The 22,758-nt window shown below is 42.7% G+C and overlaps 1 protein-coding gene across 6 annotated transcripts in view; it reads left to right on the top strand.

Moving 5' to 3' along the window:
- KIF6 (kinesin family member 6) overlaps positions 1-22,758 on the top strand; it is a 307,218-nt gene that overhangs the window by 65,005 nt on the left and 219,455 nt on the right. For 5 of the 6 annotated variants that reach the window (XM_030557282.1, XM_030557281.1, XM_030557285.1 and 2 more), the window contains one exon: positions 18,780-18,986. The exons of the other annotated variant lie outside the window; for it this stretch is intronic. In XM_030557282.1, coding sequence (XP_030413142.1) covers positions 18,780-18,986 — 207 coding nt within the window. The remainder of the gene's footprint in view (positions 1-18,779; positions 18,987-22,758) is intronic. 6 annotated transcript variants of the gene reach the window in all.

Genomic DNA, 22,758 nt, shown 5'->3' with positions numbered 1-22,758 from the left:
CACAACGTGCTCCAGCCATTCCGCCTACTTACTGCTAGACACCCTCTGCACCCAGAGCTGTGGGGAGGGAAATGGAGGAACCATTTATGCCATCTCTATGCATAGGAAGTCCTTAGGTTAGCATGGAGAGCTGGAGGTTAAAGCATAGCCCATTCCAGAGCAGTCCACCGACCAAGCTGTAGTGAACTCTATTTTCATGCTCTCAGCCTGTCACTCTAACTTCCTTCCTTAGTTCCCAGGTGAGTGAGGCCCCAGCTTCTTCCAGAAGCCAACTCTTATCCTCCCATCTCACACCTCTCAGGCCATGTCTACATCTAAAATTTTGCAGCGCTGGTTGTTACAGCTGTATTAGTACAGCTGTATAGGGCCAGCGCTGCAGAGTGGCCACACTTACAGCAACCAGCGCTGCAAGTGGTGTTAGATGTGGCCACACTGCAGCGCTGTTGGGCGGCTTCAAGGGGGGTTCCGGGACGAGAGAGCAAACCGGGAAAGGAAACCAGCTTCGCCGCGGTTTGCTCTCTCGGTCCCGGAGCCAGCCAGCAAACCGCAGGGAAGGAGACCTGCTTGCTTGGGGTTCCGGGACCGAGAGAGCAAACCGGGAACGCCGCGGTTTGCTCTCTCAGTCCCGGAGCCAGCCAGCAAACCGCAGGGAAGGAGACCTGCTTGCTCGGGGTTCCGGGACCGAGAGAGCAAACCGGGAACGCTGCGGTTTGCTCTCTCGGTCCCGGAGCCACCCAGCAAACCGCAGGGAAGGAGACCTGCTTGCTCGGGGTTCCGGGACCGAGAGAGCAAACCGCGGCGAAGCTGGTTTCCTTTCCCGGTTTGCTCTCTCGGTCCCGGAACCCCGAGCAAGCAGGTCTCCTTCCCTGCGGTTTGCTGGGTGGCTCCGGGACCGAGAGAGCAAACCGCGGCGTTCCCGGTTTGCTCTCTCGGTCCCGGAACCCCGAGCAAGCAGGTCTCCTTCCCTGCGGTTTGCTGGCTGGCTCCGGGACCGAGAGAGCAAACCGCGGCGTTCCCGGTTTGCTCTCTCGGTCCCGGAACCCCGAGCAAGCAGGTCTCCTTCCCTGCGGTTTGCTGGGTGGCTCCGGGAACGCGAGAGCAAACCACGGCGAAGCTGGTCTCCTTTCCCGGTTTGCTCTCTCGGTCCCGGAACCCCGAGCAAGCAGGTCTCCTTCCCTGCGGTTTGCAGGGTGGCTCCGGGACCGAGAGAGCAAACCGGGAAAGGAAACCAGCTTCGCCGCGGTTTGCTCTCTCGGTCCCGGAACCCCGAGCAAGCAGGTCTCCTTCCCTGCGGTTTGCTGGGTGGCTCCGGGACCGAGAGAGCAAACCGGGAAAGGAAACCAGCTTGATTACCAGAGGCTTCCTCCTTCCACGGAGGTCAAGAAAAGCGCTGGTAACTGTCTACATTGGATTACCAGCGCTGGATCACCAGCGCTGGATCCTCTACACCCGAGACAAAACGGGAGTACGGCCAGCGCTGCAAACAGGGAGTTGCAGCGCTGGTGATGCCCTGCAGATGTGTACACCTTCAAAGTTGCAGCGCTGTAACTCCCTCACCAGCGCTGCAACTTTCTGATGTAGACAAGCCCTCAGTCCTTTGTTCTCAAGCTAGGGTCTCTGCTCTGCTTCCCTCTTCCCTTTGAGTAATTGGTTGCTAGGTTTCAGTGTCCTGGTGATTGGTCTTTCCATTGTCTTCTCATATATTCCATTGATATGAGTTAGCCTGCCCTGAAAGCTAACTTAATGCTGTTTCCCCCACTGAGGAGCAATGCAAAATATAGGGGGAAACTCAGGCATGCATAGGATTCATAAAAAGATTACAAAAAATTCCCACTTCATCACACAAGTCTTGTGATATTTGGTGTTTTTCTTAAAGCCCTAGCTCCTCAAGTCATTAAAATATATGAGAATCTCACCTTACCTTTTTTGAATGAAAGTTTCTAGTCCATGTGGCTGTAGAAGAAAAATTGAAAATATGTCCTAAATATGACATGAAGGTTTAAAAAAGATAAATAGAAGTATATAAAATTAAAAAAAAAATCCCCCCAAAATCCATTATTTTTATTTTTAAAACTCTTAGTTAAGCCAATATCATGATCTTGATTGGGGGATGGGGGCAGGATGGCTGAATAATTTCTAAACTCTTAAGGACAGCAGTTCTTTGATTGCTGTTCTTAGACCTTTTTTGAAATAATATATGTGGCCTTCAGGCTGAAAAGTTTAGACTAGGGGTAGGCAACCTATGGCACACGTGCTGAAGGTGGCACGCAATCTGATTTTCAGTGGCACTGACACTGCCCGGGTCCTGGCTACTGGTCCGGGGTGGGGCTCTGCATTTTAATTTAATTTAATTTAAATGAAGCTTCTTAAACATTTTAAAAACCTTATTTACTTTACATACAACAATGGTTTAGTTATATATTATAGACTTATAGAAAGAGACCTTCCAAAAAAGTTAAAATGTATTACTGGCACATGAAACCTTAAATTCGAGTGAATAAATGAAGACTCGGTACAGCACTTCTGAAAGGTTGCTGACCCCTGGTTTAGACACAACTAGTCTATGTAGATCTTTATTGGATTTTGTGATTCTCTAAACTTAAAAAGACTAAGATAAAGTCAGTAACCTCCCAAGAGCGTGCACAAGTTTTAGAAATCTCAAATCTTATTTTGTTAAGTTAGATCAATATGCCTAAACATTGCAATTACAAATAAGCCCAGCATTTGTTTTTCTCAAATGAAAAGTTAGTCCACTTTAATGAGGAAAGAGATGCTTCAATACATGGTTTTATGACTCTAACGCTCGGTTATTTGAATTTGGAAGACAGTACTTACAAAGTATGTTTCATCACTTAATATGTTTGAGGCATCCATGCAAGAGGTGTAAACAGCAGGGGGTTGGCAATGTTCATATATGTTGTTTGAATAGAAAATAAAGATTTTAATCATTTAAAGATGGCTCTGGGGACTTACTTGTGACATCCGTGTTAGACTTATTCCTCTTCTAGCTAATTGTATTGTCAATTAATACTCTCCTCTGGGCCACTACACTGTTGGAAGCACCATCTTTTGGGTGAGACATAAATATTGGACCCTGACACTTTATGATCAGTTGAGATTAGAGGGCACTTTTGACAAGAATTGACATGTTATCCCTGTACTGGCCACATTCCAAACTGAGTTATGTATGGCTTTCTACCTCTCTAAATTCCTCTTTGGCTGGCACAGAATGGCATTCATATGTCAAGCAGCCATGACTTCATTTCAATGAGTAGTAGAACAATTACGGTCACATACATACTGTATTGAACAATCTTTAAAGTATTTTATGATTTTTATGGATAAAGAGCGCTGTGTAAATGTAAAGTTGAGTAATAGTCTCAGAGTGGAATAATAAAGATTTTGCATCAAGGTCTGACAGCTAGGTCTTATTCTGAATGAGGACACTAATACATTAAGTATGATAAAGTAATTTTTTTAAAGCAAAGTGAGGGTGTGCTTTAAAAATCAAGAACAAGTGAAAAATATATTTGGTCTCCTGATATCTTCATGTCAGATACCTAGAAAGACTCTTTTCAGTTTGCAGCTTCAAATATATCTCCTATATTTAATGGTAAATAAGTGACATTACCCAGACTGATGAACATGTAGCCTAGATTTACTTATATTTGTTCACAATAATTCATTGCAAGGTTGAAATTATACCTTCAACTGTTTCAGACTACTATTGCCAGAATAACTGCATACCTTGCCATATGTTGCTGCCGCGTAAAATGGGTTTCTTTCCTATTTTAACTGTGGAGAAAATAACAATTTCTTGATGATGAAAAACACATTCTTAGTGTGAAATCCTAGGTCCATTGAAGTCATTGACAAAACTCTCATTGCTTCAATAGACCCAGAATTTTACCCATAAAATCTATTTCTGATTTATACCAAAGCCATATTTACATCCACTTTAAGGTTCTTTTGCACTGACAGAGTGTTGTATAGTAGCCTTAGTGAAAATGTAAATTAGATCCCTAGATCAGTGGTTCTCAAAATAGGGCCACCACTTGTTTAGGGAAAGCCCCTGGCGGGCTGGGCCAGTTTGTTTACCTGCTGTGTCCGCAGGTTTGGCCGATTGCGGCTCCCACTGTCCGTGGTTCGCCGCTCCAGGCCAATGGGAGCTGTGGGAAGTGACGGCCAGTAAGTCCCTTGGCCCGCGCCGCTTCCAGCAGCTCCCATTGGCCTGGAGCAGTGAACCGCGGCCAGTGGGAGCCACGATTGGCCAAACCTGTAGCGTGGCAAGTAAACAAACCGGCCCAGTCCACCAGGGGCTTTCCCTGAACAAGCGGCGGCCCTAGTTTGAGAACCACTGCCCTAGGGTCTGGAGTCACTTTTTGCCTTATGGTTGGCATAATGATTTGAAGAATGGTAAGACATCGCAGTCTGTGCAGTCTCAACCATCAGTGAATCAGATACCTTATTTCAGTGATAATTCATTTTGTAAGTATATTACAGCAAGTATAAGTATAAAGAGCAAGTTTTTTCTGGATTATTCAAGGTGTGTGAGAAATCCAGTTCAACAGTTTTCTTTTATATGAAGAGCACATGCCCAGAGCTGATTTTTACAATTGCGAAAGCTGTTGATTTGTATTAGGACAGCAAAATTCAAATAACACAACAGCTTTTAGATCACCAGAGCATGACTTTAGATGAAGTAAATGGTGGTCAGGAGTTCCCAGCAAAAAGAGATTGAAATCACCTCATCACTCCCAATTTAGGGGCTTCATGGCCCAAATTGGGTATCACTGTAGTCCTTTGAGAAGGAGTATGGAACTGGACCTTCAGCATCATCCTGAGAATCGAGACTGCCTCCAGTACCAAAGCCAGGATATCAATGTCTACCTCGACACCAGGTACTTCAGTACTGACTTCTTCAGCACTGATTCCTTTGGTATTAATCTCTACGGTACTGCCTTCCTTGACACCAACTGTGTCTATACTGATTACCTGGGCACCATCCACAATGGTACTGTCAGCTCATTCAAGGAGGTTTATGGCAGCATTGTCCTCCATAGTGAGAATGTATATGATACTGAATGAGCTACAGGAGACACAAAAGGCATAGTCTCCACTGCTATCTGTGATGCTGAACATTTCTACCACATTGCCTACTGCTGCAGTGCCAAGTCCCTGTTAGATGCCGGTCAAAGCTAATTTAATGGTGCCATGTATCCCCTACTCCAGCATTCTCAAACTGTGAATCGGGACCCCAAAGTGGGTTGCAACCCCAATGGAGTCACCAGGGCAGGTGTTTGACTTGCTGGGGTCAGGGGCCAAAGCCAAAACCCAAGCCCCACTGTCTGGGGCCAAAGCCTGTGGGCTTCAATCTTGAGCAGTAGCACTCAGATTACAGGCCCTCTGCCCTGGGGCTGAAACCCTTGGATGTTGGCTCCTCCCCACCCCAGGCAGTGGAGCTTTGATTTTGGCCCTCCTACCCAGCATGGCAGGGCTTGGGTAGGCTCAGGCTTTGGTTCCCCCCTCCTGGGTTGTGAAACAATTTTTGTTGTCAGAACAGAGTCACAGGGGGAGGGAAAGCTCAGTGGTTTGAGCATTAGCCTGCTAAATCCAAGGTTGTGAGTTCAATTCTTGAGGAGGTCATTTAGGGATCTGGGGCAAAAATCTGTCTGGGGATTGGTCCTGCTTTGAGCTGGGGGTTGAACTAGATGATCTCCTGAGGTCCTTGATATTCTATGATTGATTCTAAATACTCCTATTAGGATAACATCTCCATTAGAGGAAAAGTGCCCTTTCTTTTCATCTCATTCCTAACAAAGCAAAGAGGGATCACTTGTATATTCCACAAGGATGACCACTAAAAAGGCATCGTGGGCATCTTACAGACCTAATTCATCTATGGGATATAGAGATAGGAAGATGTTCTGGTACCCTCTTCTTCCCCACTTCCTTACATGTAGCATATAGTCATGGCCCTAGTGGAACCCATGGGGTTTGCCCCACACAAGACAAACTACATCTGTGCCACCTTCTAGGATGAGGACTCATCCTCCCGTGCATCGTCCCAGAAGGCTAGGGAGTCTCAGGTTGCAATCCATCAGTTTGAACAACCTAAGGAATTATCTAACGAGGAGCAACCTCAAACAGAAGAACAGATCAAACGGGTTGCTATCTCATCATCGTCACTAGACAAGGCAGTGGCTCCATCTACATCATATCACTTGGAAGATCACAAGAGTTCTAGATGTGCACAGATCTATAGCTGATTCTCTAGAAATCCTGGTGGAGGTGATCCAAGAGGCTCTTTGACACTACTCCACACCATCATAGCTAGTTGTCTGGCTTTACTCTTAATTTTTGCTAGCTCTAACAAAGCCCTGTTTATCTGGCAGACTCCAATGACAGTGACACTGATTTCTGAGAAGGTGTATAAGAGGTTCTATGTACCATCCGCCGACTCTTAAGTATCTACATACTCATTCAGTACATGACTTTCTGTTAGTGGCAGCAGCTACTGAAAGTAACACAAAACAGCCAAAAATTATGGTGAAAGACAAGAGGAAATGTATCTTGATTTATTCAGCAGAACTAAGCATCAGCCAGCCTGCAATTTCAAATTATTAACTATCAGGCTTTTTCTGAACAACCATGAGTTTTCAGAGTTTATCAATAAACTCCTGCAAGAGAACAGGGAGAAATTTAAATCTTTGGTTTCTGAGAGACAATTGATAGCAAGAATATCCCTCCAGATAACACTAGATGCCACTGAGACCGGATCCCATCCCTGTCAAGTTATATTGTCATGAGGAGAGCATCTTGGCTCCAATGTTCAGGTGAGGGAGGAGAGTGCAGATGATGATGGAGAAACTTCCATTTTTTGGGCCCAGATCTCTTTAGTGGAAAGACAGATGAGGCTCTTAATTCATTGAAAGACTCCCTAGCCACCCTTCATTTTCTTGGAGTATATACACCAGCTCCTAGATGAAAGAAAGGAAGACTACATCTTTTACTAGACACAGATAGACAGACACTGAGTGCCTTTTTCCACCAAAGAGTCTTGGAACCACCAAGGAAGCAAGGGTTGAAGGGGTGACCTTTTCTTTTACATCATATTCATACCAAGCTGCAACTATCTTGAGACAGTCACATTAATGGGAGAGTTGAGAGCTGTTTTTCTTTTTGGGGAGTGGAGGGAGTCATGGAACCTGATAACATCAGACCACTGCGTTCTAGAAGTAATCTCAGTGGGATACTCTGAATTATTCTGTGCCTCATTCCTCTTCCTCATCCCTCTCATGAAAAAGTGTGATACCAAGAATTGGACTCACTTCTTTCTCTCAGAGCTGTAGAAGAGGTTCCACTACAATACACAGGAAAATGTTTTTATTTCAATTACTTCCTAATACCAAATTCTTGCCTCAGCTATTGTTTGAATAAAATGTTCCATTTACCAGTTTTCTTCCTGGAACCACATTCTAGCCAAGGGAAGTCTAGGTTACATACTCTGGATGTCCTTAGTGCGTTATCATTCTGTCTACATAAGACCAAACCATTTAGACTCTCCTCAAAACTCTTTGTTTAGTTTGCAGACAGATCAAAAAGCCAAGTTATTTCTACCCAGAGGCTTCCAGAATGAGTGTTTAGCTGCATCAAGACTTGTTACGTTCTAGCTAGTTTAGATCCTTCAGTGCAGATTAGGACCCACTCCACTAGGACTCAGGTAGTTTCTGCACCTTTGTTGAGAAACATGCCCATCTCAGAAATAGGCAGTCTATACATTCATGAGACACTATTATCTGGGATAAGTCCTTATATCAGATGCCTCTCTTGACAGAGCTGTACTTCAATCTTTAAGTAGACTCTGAGCACCTACTTCCTTACATCAGGTCATTGCTTGTGAGTCATTGAGGGTGGAATATATTTGCACAAATAGTTGAAGAAGAAGAAACAGTTACTTAACTGATAGCAACTGTGGTTCTTTGAGATGTGTTGTCCATATATATTCCTTGAACTGGCCTCACTCCATACTACTGTGGGGCCCTGTAACACCTGGATTCTAAATGGAACTAAGGAACTAAGTGGTGGTTGACGCAGCACCACCCTTTATGACATTGATGAGGGACACAAGGATGCTTAGCGAATAGGCACAGCCCCAAGGAACATTGGTGGCCAGAAGATTTCAATCTGAAGCACATGGGGCGCATGTGCACTAAGACTGGACTATAGATGGACAGCACATCTTGAAGAACCGTAGTTACTATAAGGTAAGCGACCAACTCTTTTGCATTAAACTGTGAAGGAAATTAAGTTGGAAGTAGAAGAAAGTGTTTTGTGAAGATGTAGTCTGTCATGGGCCATGTGAATATGTTACATGCGTACTATAGGACACCTTTTAATCATACTCTAACTAGACCTTTTCTTGCTTTGGGGGATTTACATTGTGGGAAATGTCACATTTAATTAGTCTTAATTCCTTTTAAACATGTATTTTATTGAGTAAGTGACAAGTTATAGTAGGTCACCATCTCCCGAAGTGTGGAGTGCTCCTTCAGGGCGAGAGGGCACAAACGACTAGTTGCTGTGGAGGGGTAGATGGCAGATGTATAAATTAAGGTGGGTAAGCCTTTAACAACACGTGGTGGATTTGCAGAGGGACACAGTTGATTTCCTGAAGAGGGACTCAGTTTTCAAAAGTTTGGGAAACACTTCAGTATGTATGCAGAATGGTATAAACATTACATCAATAATTTCTGTTTACTCATTCATTGCATATAGGCCATCTTTTCTCAAATAGTTCTGTTGTTAATTTAATATAGGTAATACATCATTCCATTTCTTCTAATTCTTTTATTCTGGTCAACCACATTTCTATAGATGGTATTTGTTCCTGCAACCATAATGATGAAATACACTTAGTGTATTTCCAAACAGGTTTGTTTTAATTTAAACTGTGTTAAACATTTTTCCTACCACTATAGTAATAGGAATTTGGGGGATATGTGTCTGAAATAACTCTTATATCCATTTTCTAACATCAGACCAGAAGCAGATGCATTACTAAAAAATGTTTTTACAAGATATAAACATTATTGGATCCCTGCACTACAGTGCCACAGCTGGATATCAGCATTTGACCTGCAATTAATTCCTTTGTATTTTCACATGACATCATAGAGGACTTGAGCTCCGCTTTTGTGGCTTATGTCGTCACAGAATTCTTGGAAGGAATTACTTCTTTGCAAGTCATGTAGCTCATCTATTATTCTATGTATAGCTTTCACAATAGCAACGATCTGCGTTGAGCCAGGCACCTCCCATATTTTCCTCTCCTTCACTTTAAGTTAATCTGAAAGAATGACTTCATAGACATAAAAGCAGCAAAGAATCCTGTGGCACATTATAGACTAACAGACATTTTGGAGCATGAGCTTTCGTGGGTGAATACCCACTTCGTCAGATGCATGTAGTGGAAATTTCCAGGAGCAGGTATATATATGCCGGCAAGCTAGAGATAATGAGGTCAGTTCAATCAGGGAGGATGAGGCCCTGTTCTAGCAGTTGAGGTGTGAAAACCAAGGGAGGAGAAACTGGTTTTGTAATTGGCAAGCCATTCACAGTCTTTGTTTAATCCTGAGCTGATGGTGTCAAATTTGCAGATGAACTGAAGCTCAGCAGTTTCTCTTTGAAGTCTGGTCCTGAAGTTCTTTTGGCTGCAGGATGGCCACCTTAAGGTCTGCTATAGTGTGGCCAGGGAGGTTGAAGTGTTCTCCTACAGGTTTTTGTATATTGCCATTCCTAATATCTGATTTGTGTCCGTTTATCCTTTTCCGTAGCGACTGTCCAGTTTGGCCGATGTACATAGCAGAGGGGCATTGCTGGCATATGATGGCATATATTACATTGGTGGACGTGCAGGTGAATGAACTGGTGATGATGTGGCTGATCTGGTTAGGTCCTGTGATGGTGTCGCTGGTGTAGATATGTGGGCAGAGTTGGCGTCGAGGTTTGTTGCATGGATTGTTTCATAGACATATGGAAGGAGTGTTGCCAACAAAACCAAGACCAACTTTGAAAGCCACCAGCAGAATCTTTGTAGTAGGCATTGAGACCCTGTCTAAAATATATTTTTTTCATTTCAAGTTGTCAGAACAGCTGCACGCTGAATACTCAGTGAAGTTTTGTATGTAAGATGCAAAAAAAAGGAATAGGGGCCTTATTGTTTGGCCGGTATTTTTGACAAGTACATTTTTGTTTCTTTTGCTTTGTGCCCAGCATCTCTGTGTGTGGTACAAGTAGGAGAGTGAAGAGGAGGAGGGGGATTATGGTTGCAATTAACATTCCATAATCACATCTCATTTAACAGTTTACATTTTTATTGGCTTACACTTCCTACACTAGCTCTGCTGGAGTTTTCAGTGTGTGGGAACACTTTAGCTGAATATATATGAACTGCAAAGTAGAAATATAATCAGATTATAAAGTGACGGTATTGGTTAAAACATCGCATTCGGTGTTTCCACATTTACAGTGTTAATGATTTCCAGATCAGCTTTGCTCACTTTATATGTAAGTAGACTGTGAGGGGAGTTCTGATTGCCAGCTCCACAGAGTCTGCGTGGGATATGGAAAGTCAAGCTCTTTTCTTTGTGGATTTTGCATCACCATCAACAATAGGGACTCTGTAGGACAAATTCTGCCCTAGCTATACCTGTGCTATCCTATACTCTTGAAATTATGCCCTTAGTTATACCTCTGTAACCCTGTTGCCTTCAAAGGGGTAAACAGATGTTATTGAGAATATAATTTGAAAACAGTAGGGTTCTAGTGGTGACCCCTCAAATGAAACTTACTTAATAATTCTGTTGATAATGTATGAGCCAGAAATAATATCCACTTCACTCCCAAATCTGTGAGTAGTAAAATCATACTGTTTTCACTGAAATAAATGAATCTAACTCTTCAGTTTTCATAGAAACAGAATTAGTGAAGTAAAGAAGGTGCAATTTAACATATTCACTTTTCACATTGTAGTCACGCCTTTTAAAAAAATTATTGAGATTATATGTCCATCTGTTTATAACACGCTAAACATCACTGGACTTTATTAAGTTGAATTAAGTAAAAATATGTTTTTCTGTGTGTTGAAAAACAGCCACTGTAATGAAGCTCCAGATGACAAAGAAATACATTATTACATTTTAATTTATTTTAAATATTTGCATCCCAGGAGTGGCCAGAGGTCCCAGTTATGAGTGGAGCCCCATGGTGCCAGGTGCTGTACAGACGTGATCTCTGTTGTGAAAACCCCCTGATACAATATTTGCACACCATTCCCACTCTTTAATACCCAAATAAGTTACTGCATCAACTGAGATAAATCATTTTAAAGTACTGTTTCCTTTAGATCTTGCTTGTATAAACTACTGTGACATTTTTTCTGATCTTTTTGAATATCAACTGCCATTTTAGGTGCCTAATCCCCAAACTTAGGGCCTCAAAACCCCCATTCAGCTGCTGCTTAATCATGCGGGCACTTAAGAACCCTGGGTATCTAAGTCTCCAGTGTACCAAAAAATCTGTCCATGAACATGCACACAGTTTCCTCGGTCCTGTTATCCAGGCACCTAAACACAAGCATAAGCCTCAGACTAGGCATTCTCCACCTCTCTTGCCTGTGGATCCCAAAGACCCAATCTGATAAGGGTTCTCAGAGGCTGCCTGTCATAAACAGATAGTTAAGGGTTAATGTCTCTTTTACCTGTAAAGGGTTACAAACAGTGAACCTGGAACACCTGACCAGAGGACCAGTCAGAAGACAAGATACTTTCAAATCTCAGTGGAGGGAAGTCTTTGTTTTGTGTTGTTTGTTTGTCTGTTGTTCTCTCTGGGTTCTGAGAGTAACCAGACGTACCTACAAGCTCTCTAATTTTCTATTCAAATAGTAAGTACCAGTAGAAGGTGGTTTAGTCTTTTTGATTGTTTTCTTTATTTGCAAATGTGTCTTTTGCTGGAAGGATTTTAATTTGTATTTGTGCTGGGGGGAAGGCTTCTCTCTAGTGTCTATAAGCTAAAAGACCCTGTAACATTTACCATCTAAATTACAGAGACAACTTTTACTTTTTGTCTTTCTTTTATTAAAAACGTTTCTTTTTTAAGACCTGATTGATTTTTTCCCCTTGTTAAGGCTCAAGGGAATTGAGTCTGTACTCACCAGGGAATTGGTGGGAAACAGGGAGAGAAAGAGGAGGGGGGAAGGTGCATTTCCCTTTGTTTTAAGATTCAAGAAGTTTGAATCACAGTGATCTTCCAGGGTAACCCAGGGAGGGAAAGCCTGGGAGAGGCAACGGTGGGGGGAAAGGGTTTACTTTCCTTGTGTTAAGATCCAGGGGGTCTGTGTCTTAGGGTCCCCAGGGAAGGTTTTGGGGGGACCAGAGTGTACCAGGCACTCTAAGTCCTGCTTGGTGGCAGCACTACAGGTTCTAAGCTGGTAATAAAGCTTAGAGGAATTTATGCTGGTACCCCATCTTTTGGACTCTAAGGTTCAGAGTGGGGATTTATACCATGACACTGCCTAACAGAATGGGCCTCACATAAAACACAGTTAGTGGTGGAGGTGGTGATTTTCTTTCTAATCTTTAGCCCAGTGGTTAGGGAACTTATTCAGGATGTGGGGGACCCCAATTCAGCTCCCCACACTTCCTGAATTAAAATCTTTGCTCCACATCAGGCAGAGAGGGGAATTGATAGGGTCACCCACATCCTGGGTGAGTTCCCTAGTCACTGGGCTAAAGGTTGTAAAGGTTTTGTCTTCCCCCTCCTACTTTTGTGTGGAGTTAGGCACGCTTTGAGCACACCTTCTGATTGGGCACTGCAGGCAAGATAGGTGGGGCACTGCCTATCTGCCCCGATCTGACGATCATCCGGGGTTTAGACATTATATAGTGTCCAGACATCTGCCTGAGGCAGAAGTCTGTGCTTTAGACACCTAAGTCCCTTTGTGGATCTGGGCCTAAGTAACAGAATAAAACAAAATCCAGCCTAAGGCCTGGTCTACACTACGCGTTTAAACCGAATTTATCAGCGTTAAACCAATTTAACCCTGCACCTGTCCACACAACGAGGCCCTTTATATCGATTTAAAGGGCTCTTTAAACCGATTTCTGTACTCCTCCCTGACGAGAGGAGTAGCGCTGAAATCGGTATTGCCATGTCGTATTAGGGTTAGCGTGGCCGCAAATCAACACTATTGGCCTCTGGGCGGTATCCCACAGTGCACCATTGTGACCGCTCTGGAAAGCAATCTGAACTCGGATGTACTGGCCAGGTAGACAGGAAAAGCCCCGCGAACTTTTGAATTTCATTTCCTGTTTGCCCAGTGTGGAGCTCTGATGAGCACGGGTGGCGATGCAGTCCCAAATCCAAAAAGAGCTCCAGCATGGACCGTACGGGAGATATGGGATCTGATCGCTGTGTGGGGAGACAAATCTGTTCTATCACAGCTCCGTTACAGAAGACGAAATGCCACAGCATTTGAAAAAATCTCCAGGCTATGATAGACAGAGGCCACAGCACAGTGCTGTGTGACAAGTGTAACAGAAAGCCAAAGAATCAAATGAACGCTCATGGAGGGAGGGAGGGGGTACTGAGGACTCCAGCTACCCCGCAGTCTCTGAAAAGCATTTGCATTCTTGGCTGAGCTCCCAATGCCTGTAGGGTCAAACACATTGTCCGGGGTGGTTCAGGGTATATCTCGTCAATTTACCCCCCCTCCCCCATCCCCGTGAAAGGAAAGGGAAAAAAATCATTTCTTGACTTTTTTCAATGTCACCATATGTCTACTGCATGCTGCTGGTAGACGTGGTGCTGCGGCAGTGAACAGCAGCATCCTCTCCCCTCCCCTCCTCGGTGGCAGACGGTACAATATGACTGCTATCCATCGTCATCATCAGCCCGTGAGTGCTCCTGGCTGGCCTCGGTGAGGTCGGCCGGGGGCACCTGGGTAAAAATAGGAATGACTCTCGGTCATTCCCGGCAGATGGTACAGAACAGCTGGTAACCATCTTCATCATAGCAACTGGAGGCTGAGCTCCATCAGCCCCCCACCCCTTTCATGTCTAAAGAAAAGATTCTGTACTGCGTGGACTATCATAGCAGTGGGATGCTGGGCTCCTCTCCCCCGCCACCATTTAATGTCCTGCCTTGACTATCATAGCAGCTGGAGGCTTCCTCCCCCTCGTTTTATCTCACTAAAAAGTCAGTGTTTCTTATTCCTGCATTCTTTATTACTTCATCACACAAATGGGGGGACACTGCAACGGTAGCCCAGGAGGGTTGGGGGAGGAGAGAAGCAATGGGTGGGGTTGTTGCAGGGGCACCCCCTAGAATGGCATGCAGCTCATTGTTTCTGCGGGATCTGACACGGAGCAGCTGTCTTCTCTGATTCTCTGGTACACTGGTTCTCTAGTACACTTGCCCCATATTCTAGGCAGGACTGATTCTATTTTTAGATAAAACATAAAGGAGAGAAGGACCCACAGTCAGAAATAATTGAGGGTGGATTTAGCTTGCAAGCTCAAATAAAGGCAATTTTATGTTTAACTACCTTATTGTGCCTACTAATCCAATAGTTATATGCCAGTGTGCACTTAGTTGCACCTACAGTTATTTGCAGGTGACACCAAATGAAAGCCTATTTAAATATCAGAACATTAGTCTCACTAACGTTCTATAAAATGGAGATAATAATACTTCTTGACAATGATTTTGTGAGTCTTACTGTTTGTAATAATAGCTTTGAAGGTGTTTTTAGATGTAAAATGGTATTAGTGAATATACAATAAGAAAACAAACAGGTCAGATAGCGGTATTTTACCATTCGGAGGGTAAGAAATAGTCAAATTTCTAGTTATAAGGTTTTCTGTTGTGATTTTCAGAGGTACTGAGCAGCTGTAACTCCGCTAAAGTCAGGCGTCAGCTCCTCTGGAAATCAGGCCATACATTTCTGCATGTCAGTGTACCAGTAGTTGGAGAATGATTACAACCGCCATACCAAATATTAGGTTATGAAGTTGCATCTTTTGTGAAATGATTTGTCCAAATTATAGTGCTGTCTGAATCTGCCAAGTCGGACACTTTTGGTAACTAAGAGTATTGAAAATATAACCGTTCGATAGGTAATGTTTATAGAAACACCTTTTTTCAAGTTTTAGGTTAAGTACCTAATGCGACAAAGCTCTGAGCCTGTATTTGTGGGTCCCGCGCTTCCTGGTGGATATAGTGGCCTCAGAAGCTCGGGATGACCTCTCTTTCCCAGTATGGTGGCAGAGGTTACCACTTATTGAGCTATTTTTATCACAGGCCAGTATGGGAGATGCGAAGGTGGAATACCCACAGTCTTTGTTGCTCCTTAGAGCTCATTAGGTACCGCCTGGTCTCCTGCCTGGACCAGAGTCTTTTTCCTCTTTCAGAGGGATCTCTGTAGATCATGCGGGGGGAGAAGAACGGGGGGAACCCGAGCCCGCCCTCTACTCCGGGTTCCAGCCCAGGGACCCCAATAGCAACAGCTGTTTGCGGTTTCCCTCCTCCACTGACGCTGCTTTGCTTCCCTGGACCACTTTCCCGTGCTTCCCTTTTCCCACGCTTCATCCTTACCTCAGGGTTCAGTACTGCTTCCTCTCCTCCAACTCCTTTCCCCTGGGCTCCTCAAGAGAGAACTGGCAAGGAGAGCTTTTAAAGCAGTATAATTGGTTCCGGCTGTCTCCATTAGCCTATCAGCCTAAACTGACCCTTTCTCAGTTAATTGAGGTCAGGTGTCTTGATTGGCCTGGAGTAGCCCTTGTTTGGCTATCCAGGGAACGGGGCTCTGCTAATTCTGAGGCTGATATACCTGCCATCCACTACGCTCTTATATCCTCTGGCCTGAGTCCGTCACACTAGCCAGAAGCATAGAATCATAGACTTTAAGGTCAGAAGGGACCATTATAATCGTCTAGTCTGACCTCCTGCACAACGCAGGCTACAGAATCTCACCCACCCACTGCTGTATCAAACCTGTGTCTGAGTCACTGAAGACCTCAAATCATGGCTTAAAGACTTCAAGGTGCAAAGAATCTTACAGCAAGTGACCTGTGCCCCACGCTGCAGAGGAAGACAAAAAAAACCCAGGGCCTCTGCCAATCTGCCGTGGAGGAAAATTCCTTCCTGACCTCAAATATGGCGATCAGCTAAACCCTGAGCATGTGGGCAAGACTCACGAATCAGATACCCAGGAAAGAATTATCTGTAGTAACTCAGATCTCACCCCATCTAACATCCCATCACAAGCCATTGGGCATATTTACCGCTAATAGTCAAAGACCAATCTCATTATACCATCCCCTCCATAAGCTTATCAAGCTTAGTCTTGAAGCCACATATGTCTTTTGCCCCCACTACTCCCCTTGGAAGGCTGTTCCAGAACTTCACTCTTATGGTTAGAAACCTTCGTCTAATTTCAAGTCTAAACTTCCTGATGGCCAGTTTGTATCCATTTGTTCTTGTGTCCACATTGGTACTGAGCTTAAATAATTCCTCTCCCTCCCTGGTATTTATTCCTCTGATATATTTATAGAGAGCAATCATATCTCCCCTCAGCCTTCTTTTGGTTAGGCTAAACAAGCCAAGCTCTTTGAGTCTCCTTTCATAAGACAGGTTTTTCCATTCCTTGTATCATCCTAGTAGCCCTTCTCTGTACCTGTTCCAGTTTGAATTCATCCTTCTTAAACATGGGAGACCAGAACTGCACACAGTATTCCAGATGAGGTCTCACCAGTGCCTTGTATAATGGTACTAACACTTCCTTATCTCTACTGGATATACCTCGCCTGATGCATCCCAAGACCGCATTAGCTTTTTTCATGGCCACATCACATTGGCGGCTAATAGTCATCCTGTGATCAACCAATACTCCGAGGTCCTTCTCCTCCTCTGTTACAACCAACTGATGCGTCTCCAGCGTATAACAATAATTCTTGTTATTAATCCCTAAATGCATGACCTTGCACTTTTCACTATTAAATTTCATCCTATTACTATTACTCCAGTTTACGAAGTCATCCAGATCTTCCTGTATGATATCCTGGTCTTTCTTTGTATTGGCAATACCTCCCAGCTTTGTGTCATACACAAACTTTCTTAGCACATTTCCACTTTTTGTGCCAAGTCAATAATAAAAAGATTAAATAAAATTGGTCCCAAAACCGATCCCTGAGGAACTCCACTAGTAACTTCCCTCCAGCTTGACAGTTCACCTTTCAGCATGACTTGTTGTAGTCTCCCCTTTAACGAGTTCCTTGTCCACCTTTCAGTTTTCAGATTGATCCCCATCTTTTCCAATTTAGCTAATAATTCCCCATGTGGAACCGTATTGAATGGCTTACTGAAATTGAGCATGTCACAAATGGGCTAGTTGTGGTAATTGTACTGGAAAACACAGCCAAGTTTCTGTGTCAAGCAGTGCCTGAGTTATGATGTTGTCAGGCAATTGAACTGGTTCTGTAGTTCTGTGTATTAATTAAGTCATAATACTCATTCTCCAGTGCTTTAAAAATTCATATGTGTAGAAAACTACACTTTCTATCCCATATGAGTTTACAGCCATCAGATGAATTAATTAAAATTAAAACTCGTTATCCTTTCTTCTATTACAGATTAAAAAAAAGTATATAAACTTGATCTGCCTTTTCTCCATCTCCACACACTTTAAAAATCAATACTGAAGACATCCTGCACAACACAATATGCTTCATAAGCAAACATAGTTTATAAAATAAGAGAACATAACAAACCATACTATACAAAATGGGATGCTTAAGTACAGTAGTAAAGAGAGAATGTATTCCAAATTTTCTATCCCTGCTGATCATAGTTCATAGTACCACAAGATTATATGAAGTGCAGTTAGAGGCTGATATTTTTCAACATTTCTTTAGTCTGTAATTTTTCTTCTTTCTTATATTCATCAGCACCATGTATATTGAAAACATACAAATTTGCTTAATCATGGACCTGTCTTTTAAAAAATTAACTGCATCATTAGTAGAAATTGTTTTCCATTATAATGTGACACACCCTACCCACATTCATGGTGAGGGCTAATCTCTTACCTTCTGCTTCTACTAGAATTGTTAGTATTCCATTTCTAAGTGTTAGTTTCTTTAATCTCCATTCAGAAATTGGATACTAAAGAACCAAATTAAAGGGAGTATTCTGTGAAGCTTTGGAGAGTTTTACATTCCAAAGATTTTGATAAAAGGAAGCATTTAAAAGTGAGATCAGCTGTGGTTAGTGTGACCTCCAAGATGGGTTAATTAGGTTCATTAGCCTTCCAAGTGATTGTATAATCATAGTTATCTTTCTCTCTCAATTAGAATGTGCTAACTGTAGATCGTGGCTAATGAAACTATTAATGAAACTTATCTTGGTACTAAAGTAAATGCTTCACATATTTGTTCTAATATAATAAATCCATGTTATAACTATCCAAATTTTACACCAGATTGTGAGCATCTTACTTCCATTGGTGAGCAGCTGCTTGCATAAGTAGTCCCAGTGACTTCAGTGGGAATTTTCATCTGTGTTAACAGTTTACCAAGAGGAGCTGGAGGGAAGAGGGGGGCGTACAATCTGGGCCTTTTTTTGCAGTGATCTCAGTATAGTGATTTAGTCCGTCCTGAGGTTCTGGCAGTTATTTTTTTGCAATTTTTTTTAGTCAAAATTTAGTAACCTTTTCTTCACAGACTCCAATGAATCAAGCCTCAACTCGTTCCCACTGTATCTTCACCGTTCACATCTCAAGCAAGGAACCAGGATCCGCAACCATCCGACGCTCCAAGCTACACTTAGTAGACCTGGCTGGTTCAGAGCGTGTTGCAAAGACTGGAGTTGGAGGCCAACTCCTGACAGAGGCCAAATATATCAATCTGTCATTACACTACTTGGAACAGGTAAAATTAACAGTGTGTGAAACTCTGTCTTTTACTTATTTATTTATTTTTAGTCACGTATGTTGCTTTTGAAATCTTGATACCGATCTCATTTTGTTTCAGGACCACATATTATTGCAGTGTTTCTCAACCTTTTCAGGTTGTTAACTTCTTATTCAAATTCAAAATTTTCAAATCCTTCCCCCTCACTTCACTTTTACATTAAAAGTAAGACTACAAAATGTATCTGTGCTAACAATACTAAGCCCTACATAATTTATTGGTATTTCCTTTTGCTATAGAGACTCTTTTAAGGGGAAAAGGCAGTGCTTGATACTTTTTCAGATTGTATTACAAGTCTTTGTTGGGAAATAGGTGATATTTCTTAAGTTGCTGAAGTTCAATACTGTTGTTTTGTCTTAAAAAATACAAACTCACAGGAAGAAAGAAAAGAATAGTAGAGGAGAGAAGATGTAGATTCTGTATCTGTCTTTTTATTTTTTTTTACTAGCAACATAGTTGCTGGAAAATTACAGGCATAGCATTTGGTTTTATTAGCCACTGTGAGTCTGGATAGATCTTTGCCAGGTTACTCAGGCATTGTTTTTAGCATCCTTTGCTGGTTATAGCAAATGAGTTCAAGGGTAGTTTCATCCTAGCTGGCCTAACTGAGTTTTTATTAGATAGAAGATAAAAAAGAGAGACAGAAAGGAATTAGGTGGTGATGGAAACCTGCAAATTAGGGAAAGGAGTAATAATAAGAACCTTTGGTTCACATCCTAGCTATCACTCGAGATTCAGCTGATCCTGTTAAATTGATGCTGTCATTTGATTTCCTTTTCTCAGCTGATTTGGTCAGGATCTCTTTCAAGATCAGAAAAATGATGTGATGGTAAATGTCAGGGTCTCAACAGGCTGGGGGGAAGGGGTGATGACATCCATCATGATGAAGCTTCTTGACCGGTGTTTCTCAAACTGGGGTCACCGCTTGTGTAGGGAAAGCCCCTGGCGGGCTGGGCCAGTTTGTTTACCTGCCCCGTCCGCAGGTCCAGCCGATCGTGGCTTCTGCTGGCTGCGGTTCACTGCTGCAGGCCAATGGGAGCTGCTGGAAGCGGCTGCCAGGAAGTCCCTTGGCCCGTGCCACTTCCAGCAGCTCCCATTGGCCTGGAGCAGCGAACTGCGGCCAGTGAGAGCCGCAATCAGCTGAACCTGCGGACGGGGCAGGTAAATAAACCGACCTGGCCCGCCAGGGGCTTTCCCTACACAGGCGACAACCCCAGTTTGAGAAATACTGTTCTTGACATTCAATGGTCTTATGACAGACCTCTGGGATATAACGTGAACTGTGGGTCCATTGTGTCCCCTTTTACTCTCTGGATCAGGGTACCTCTCACCCTGCTCTGCTAGTGACAAGCAGCCCCTTCAGGTTTTGCTGTAACGTGTGAAGGCACACCCAAAGTTACATGCATGCTCTCTCAGCCTCCCATGAACTATGCACAGGGAGACACCAGCAAACTCCCCTCAGGCCCAATCTTGCACGCCAGAAATGTACCATCTTGCACAGCTCAGGACCTCGTCTTGAACAATGCAAACTCATTAATTGGTTTACCACTTCACCAAAGGATAGTGGACATGCACCAGCTTTAGTAATCTGATCAGATCCCCCAAGCACTCGGGACAAACTTACTGGTTAAGATTAAATATTAAAATAAGTTTATTAGCCACAGGAAAATAGATTTTGAGTGATTATAGGTGGTAGGCATAGAGGTCAGGAATAGTTACCTAAGAAATAAAAAGTAAACATGTGTTCTAAATTTTATCAGACCAAGTAAATTTGAATCAAGCAGCTTTTCTCACAAACTGGCAATTCTTAGTACACAGGCTGAATTCCTTTCTCATTCTGGGACCAATCTCGCCAGTTCAAAGTCTTTTTCTTCCCAAATGTTCTTGTTGCGTTCAGAATAAGTGGGAGAGGAGAGAGAGGTGATCTCATGATGCCACTGTCCCTTATTTTATACCCTCAGCTCATGTGCCTGTAAAAATACTGGCTCAAACATGAAGTCAAGTATCACATGTCCTGAGGCCTTGCTAAGTCATGGAGTTAAGCAGTCCCCATTGTGTGGAGCTCAAGCAACTGTCTCTTATTGAATTTTAAATCTCTTGTTTACAATTCCCCTGCTGGTTAATGACTGGTGATGGTCTCTTAACACCCATCTGGGTGTGGGTCACTCCTTTGTTGCCACTGGAGCACTAGTTGTGGGCATCTTCCAGACTCTCAAAATATTTCAATAACAACCATATAGGAAAATCTCGTAACTCCATATACAATGATGACATACATATTTTGACAGAACAATGAGTTTCAGCAAATCATGACCTTTCATATAATACCTTACAAGGCATTCTTTGAACAAAATATCATAACCATATACAGGTAGTGAATATGGGGGTTACAGGATACTATTTTGAGGTACAATATGTCACAGGTACCTTTCTTCTTCCTCCCCTTGTTCCCCCTTCCAGCAGGCTTACATAATTGTCTTATGTTCCCCAGAACAACAGTGTTTTGAAAGAGACTCTCCTCTCACCAAATAAGGATCTGGTGGTTCCATTTAAAGACACTTCCTCTCATCTTAACATGTTGTGACCCACCAGGAGCCTTTTCAGCTTCAGTTAATGCTTCTTTTGTAAACCATTGTTACATACTATTTCTACGTCTCCCTGAGTTTTTACCTTTTATCCACTTTGGACAATCCAGAACTCCCACCAAGGGTAAAAGAATCAGCAAAATAACATACTGATCAATAAATTACTATTGCTGTATATATGTTTTGTTGTTGCTGTGTTAATAAGTTGGAATAATTATAGTTTAGATTGTCTTTCAAAGGCCCATTTGACTGTAGATGCAAGCCCCCACACCTGCTAGAGGACTGAAGTTCTTCTTTAATTTTAATACATTGTATTGTGTCCATAGTCCAGTAAACACTATGCCTGTTGCCAAACTTTTGTTGGTTTTGGATTTCTGCTAGTGAATACAGTACTTTTTCCAAGAGTTTCATTTAAAACATGTATATACCACAATAACAGGGTACATCTTGGCCCATGATGCTGATATTCAGTGAGACAAATGATAAAAAGAATGAAGAAATGAGCAGAGCATACTGTACCACTTTGTACCTCATGAGATTTTCCCCTTTAATGCATGGGGATTTATCCCACTGCATACAGCATTCGGCAAAAAGGTCAAATGACAATAAATCTCTTGAAAACAGGCTATTTTGTTTTTCTGAAGTTGGGAAATATCAACCAGTTATTCCACTAACCAGTGAGGAGATTGGGGAGGGATGGTAGTGGTGAATTTTTTTTTTTTAAACAAAGGTCTTATACTCTGTTTAACTTGCAGTGAGAGGCACACATGAAGGCCATTAAAGTAGCTAGCTTGCTCGTAAAAATGATGCTGTTGATACTACTGGCTCTCTTCCACCTTCCTGCATTCTGGCCTCCTCTGCTTGGAATTGTGATATTATGAAATACAGAGCAATCAAAATCCTTCCTGTAAATTCACTGGATTCTGTTTTATGATTTATTTTATTTAAATACATTAGAAATACTTTCAGGAACAGAGGGAGAGCTACATCCTTTCAAGACATCTTAATACTATACTCTAGAGTTTACTTATCTCTACTATTAAGGCACAAGGTGAATATATACTGATTCTAACCAACCAAGGATTGCAGAAATCCGTTTAAAAGTGTATAGCCATCACATTCTTATTGGTGGTATAAATTGAATT

The sequence above is a fragment of the Gopherus evgoodei genome, chromosome 3, assembly GCF_007399415.2.
Source record: "Gopherus evgoodei ecotype Sinaloan lineage chromosome 3, rGopEvg1_v1.p, whole genome shotgun sequence".
In the NCBI taxonomy this organism is placed as follows: Eukaryota; Metazoa; Chordata; order Testudines; family Testudinidae; genus Gopherus; species Gopherus evgoodei.
The sequence above is the reverse complement of the archived record's forward strand: the minus strand, read 5'-3'. Positions and strand labels throughout refer to the sequence as shown.